At 40.5% G+C, this 4,846-nt stretch overlaps 1 protein-coding gene across 1 annotated transcript; it reads left to right on the top strand.

The window, feature by feature from the left end:
* Positions 1-41: 41 nt before the first annotated feature.
* LOC124282891 (F-box/LRR-repeat protein 21-like) lies at positions 42-4,508 on the top strand. The gene is made up of 2 exons (XM_046718930.1): positions 42-224; positions 2,223-4,508. The coding sequence occupies exons 1-2, from the start codon at positions 202-204 to the stop codon at positions 3,553-3,555; spliced, it is 1,356 nt and encodes a 451-aa protein (XP_046574886.1). The 5' UTR covers positions 42-201; the 3' UTR covers positions 3,556-4,508.
* Positions 4,509-4,846: the final 338 nt, after the last annotated feature.

Below are 4,846 nucleotides of genomic sequence, written 5' to 3'. Positions count from 1 at the left end.
CTCGATGGCAAGCGCGGCAAGCATAACGCTTACAGTGTAGACAGAAGCCTAGTTTAATTTGGAAGTGTTTACTGTAGCAACGTGCGTCATAAACTTGTAAATCACGTGATAATTTGTTATTGACACCGACTCACGTGTCGATGAGTATCAAGACGTACATCATGACAGTGTTTGTCTTCACATGGAGAATGAAGATATGAAATGGAAGACAAACATTTGAAAGGGTAAGATGGTGTTATGATCACAGCTTTTGGTATCCGCCCCCCTTCCCCATTACAGTATTTACACACTGATTACGGTATATATGTGACTTCCGCGTTCCAGAATTAGTGAGTATGTACGCCCATTCGTCAGCTTGAATGTATGGGCTATGAAGTTACTGTTATATATCGCAAATAACCAACGTTAGTTTCGTCTAGTTTCGTCTAAGACTTTTTCTACCAAATGTGCTGTCCATTCATATTAACCATTGAAAATGCTGCCTTGATGGCCACGACTTTCATCAAATTTACAATAACTTCAAGACTTTTTGGTTGTTAAAGCTGAAACCGATGTTAATGAAGCTCAATCATTGTGTATACAGCAGTGCCCAATGACTTTTGGATAACAACCTTAACACCAGCTGTGTATGTTAGAGGTAGCCATCAAACTCTAACCAAAGACTGGAGGACTGAAGTAACACCTGACACAGGGATTTACCTCGAGTCATTGTAATTGAGGGTCCCTGAGACTCACACTCTTATTTTTCAGGGGTCCTGGACAACAAAATGGGGATCCCAGACACTTAAATATTATCATTGATACTATAATTCAGTTACTGTTATTGTATTGTGTATCATGATCATCAGTAATTGTTATATTGTTACAGTAATTAAATTGCAAATGATACCTTAACCAGCTAGTAGCACACTCACTGATAACTTATTGTTACTTGATTGGAATTTTTACAAAAAGTATTTGGACTTTTTCTGCGTCCTGTGGATGCGCTAATAAATTCGTTGCGTCCATTGTCAAGTTATTTATGATTTAGCAAGCCTGAAATTCTACAAAAATGAGCAAAGAAAAATGTGCCATGTATAAATTGAAATGACCACTATTTGTAGTCATTGTAAGTGATTGAAATCACAGCCAAAAGATTTAATTCATCAAAATTTCAGTCAGTGATGTGGTTGTCTGCATGAAGCAAATACAGGGGTGGGTGTAAAACACTCTCACCCTGACCGCCAATGACTGAGCTCCGGGACTGAGGCTGCTGTTTCTGGGACCCAGGGTGATAACTGTCACCCATATTTTTTCTAACTGTAAGCAACTTCAGGAGGCCGACCCTAGTTCTTTTATGGGTGTTTCATTTGTGTTATGGTGAATATCTTTTCTAGGTTTCTCCTGGCTAATCATCTGAAAAATGTTTGTGCAAGGCAAAAAACTGTTTTCATCTGAAGAATGTGTTATTTGTGTTGGACGTATCTTCCCAAATGCACAAGCGTATAATATCATATTGCCATTTATGATATGAGTACAGGGTTGCTTTTAATGCTGTGAGTTTATGACCCTCAATAACTCTCCATCAAACTTATGGATTAGATTTTCTCTGCAGCATTATGAAGGTGATAGAGTGAAGAAATGACCTTGGATAGTAAACTTTACATCAATACTTTGATGTCTAAAATTAAATATATTCATTCAGCTATATGTTTTTTGCAACCCATGGGACTCACATAGGTAATTACATGTATATGCATCCATTCTTATTTTCATGAGATGCAGTGATTTGCTCCAAAATCCACATAAATGGCTTTTCATCACACTAATAGCAAAGGATATTTCTCCTTACTAATCATCTGAAAAATATTATGCAAGGCACACAGCCACAGCTGGGGACATTTCCGATATCAGTCCATTTTTGCACGATCCATGTAATGAGGTTACAAAGTTGAGCTTTGTGTTAGAAAGCTTTATTAGGAACTTGGATGCTTACAGTGGCAGGTGCTGTGACCATATGGCCTTGAACAGGAAGTCAGATGAGAGTGATCCCCCCTTAGTATGTACTGCAAACCTACAACTAGCAATACTTTGTTTAGTGAGCCTCTGTTGGCCAGACATACATATGTTACAGTCCATACCTGGTTATTTTCAGATCATCGTCATGGCTGGAATATTGCTGAATGTGCAAACTCAAGTAATTGTGGTTTCACATTTGATTATTTCTCTACTTTCACTTTCAGTGGTTCCAAGATGGCTGCTGAGTGGGCTGGTCTCCCCGAGGTCAATCTGGCCAGTATCTTCAGCTACTTACACCCATGTGAGAGACTGAAGATGGGGCATGTGTGCCAGGCCTGGAACAGGGTACTGTCAGTACCACATGTCTGGAAATACTTCACACATCTGCGTGATGATGAAGACTTTGGAACAGACCTTAAAAACGATGAAAGCTTAATACTTGGTCTGATAAGCTGCATTCATGATTACGGGCGATATTTCCGACATGTTGAACTTTCTTTCTGTGACAGTGACTCTTTTGACATATTTACAGAAATCTCGAACACTTGTGCAAATGTAGAAACCATTGCTCTCTGCAATAATGGAAAAATTGCATTTCCAAATGGTTTCCGATCACTTATTCATGACTTTCTTCAGAGGAACGTACACTTGAAAAGTGTGCAAATGAGAGGGCTAACCTTTACACCTGCTTCAAATAATGATCCCCTGCCAATTGGACTGCAACATTGCCAGACTCTACAGAAGCTGAGTTTGGTGAATTCCTTCCCTTCCTACTCAGTTAGTTCTCTGATGTACCTGGTTCACCTTCAGGAACTTGCACTCGATTACAACCACGTCCATTACAGCCTCATCAAGCACCTCGCTGGAATGTCTCTCACGATACTCCGCATCAGACTACACCAACAAAAGCAACGAATGAATAATCTGAGTGAAGACCAGTGGCAGGATCTGGCTAGTCACAAACAGCTACGAGTGTATTTTCATGTGAAAGTCCTGGGCAACTTGGATGAGGAATTGTTCAAGCCCAGTGTTCCTCTGGTGTCGCTGGTGCTTATGACCTTGACCTCTGTGCATTATAACAAACTGTGTGATGCTCTGGCCAACTATGGCAACAGGCTGGAAGAGTTTGTCAACTACAATGTTCTGGCTTCCAGCTGTCGCTATGGCTACAAAGATGTAGTTTCCAACTCTCATGACACAAGTATTGTCAGAATCGTACAAACATGTCCCAAGCTACACACTCTTGCAACAAGGGATGTACTCTCCAGTAGCACACTGCTCATCATTGTGTTTCTAAACAAAAATTTACAAAACTTTCATATACAAGAGGATATGGTAAGATTCAGATTTGATGTCCCGGATGAAATGGTTGTGCCACAGGAAGCGATCGACTTCGCAAAAGCTAATTGGGAGGAGAATAGAATGGCTTCTGCAGTTTCAAGCTGTCTTGGAAGAGAGTGGAGCCTCATGCCTAAGAAGGATTATGTGGAAACTGTTTCCAAGGAGCATGATTTAATTGTTGGGAAGAGACACATCTACTTTATAGATAAATCATAGAGTTGAATCATTGAGCAAGTGTACACTGTGACAAAGGAACATGGCAGTCAAAAACTGGAAAATCTGTATTTTTAGGTCACACGAACAACAGTTCCAATTCATCACCTGGCAAGCCCTCTACAGTCCTTGTAGACTCGGGAGTATAAGATTTGAAAAGTTGAAGATGCACAAGTGAGAAGTGATCCCATTATCCTCTGAAGATAATCCAAGGGTGTGGTCATTGCCTACATATTCAGGAAATTAGTACAATGTAGTTGTATTGACTCTAGATTCTAAGGGATCAGCGAGGTAATGTGTGCTAAAGCAAGTTTAAAGCTGAGCTCATTCAAAACGGAAGTGTTAGGTCTAAATTGACTGAAAAGCCTGATCAATGATGATTTTTGTGTCACTACATACAGCAACCTTCAAGCTATAAGAGGGCAGTCTGAAAATAATCAAGTCTGGACCTGTATCATCACATGGGTGACATCATGGGCATCAGTCGACACATTTAGGTCATTACGACTGACTGACTGAGTTTGGTGTTACGCCGCTTTTAGCAATATTCCAGTAACATCACGGCAGGGGACACCAGAAATGGGCTTCACACATTGTACCCATGTGGGGATTCGAACCCTGGTCTTCGGCGTGACGAGCCAATCCTTTAACCACTAGGCTACCCCACCAGCCCCTAGGCCATTACGACATGAATTAAGACACTAAATATGACTTGTCAGTCCCTTTCTTGGCCTTCCAGAAGTATGAATTTGAATTTTCGATGGGCCAGCAGTGTAATAAATGTATGGTCCTCTCTTTCTAACATGTACAGGTACCTCCTCAGCCACAGTCTAACTGCTGCACAAATGCGGACTGTGATGATCGTCCATGTCCAGTTGGAACAGAACACAAGCCTCGTCAGCATGTTTACTGTTTTCAGTCACCCCATTTGTTCTCGGATACCTTCACGAGTGATTATTAATCATAGTTGACTGCTTGCTTCCCTCCAAACAATGCATTCACTTTACATGAAGGAAATCAAAATATAACGTATGATTTCTTCTGTCCAAACACCTTGAAATTGTTTTCGTAATTGTACTTAAAACTGGTATTTGATAAATCCGAAATAATTTGAGCAAGGGAGTTACGGTAATACTGCCTTTTTAGCAATATTCCAGCAGTATCATGGCAGGGAACACCAGAAATGGGCTTCAGACTTTGTACCTACAAATCAACCTTGGAATCAAACTTGTTTTCAGTGTCCTGAGAGAACATTTAGCCACTAATCATCTCCAACCGCACAAAATATTGTTAG

This window comes from Haliotis rubra, unplaced genomic scaffold (assembly GCF_003918875.1).
Source record: "Haliotis rubra isolate DU_JTF1 unplaced genomic scaffold, ASM391887v1 Scf109, whole genome shotgun sequence".
NCBI classification, from domain to species: Eukaryota; Metazoa; Mollusca; class Gastropoda; order Lepetellida; family Haliotidae; genus Haliotis; species Haliotis rubra.
Note: the sequence above shows the minus strand (reverse complement) of the source record. Positions and strands in the feature narration are given on the sequence as shown.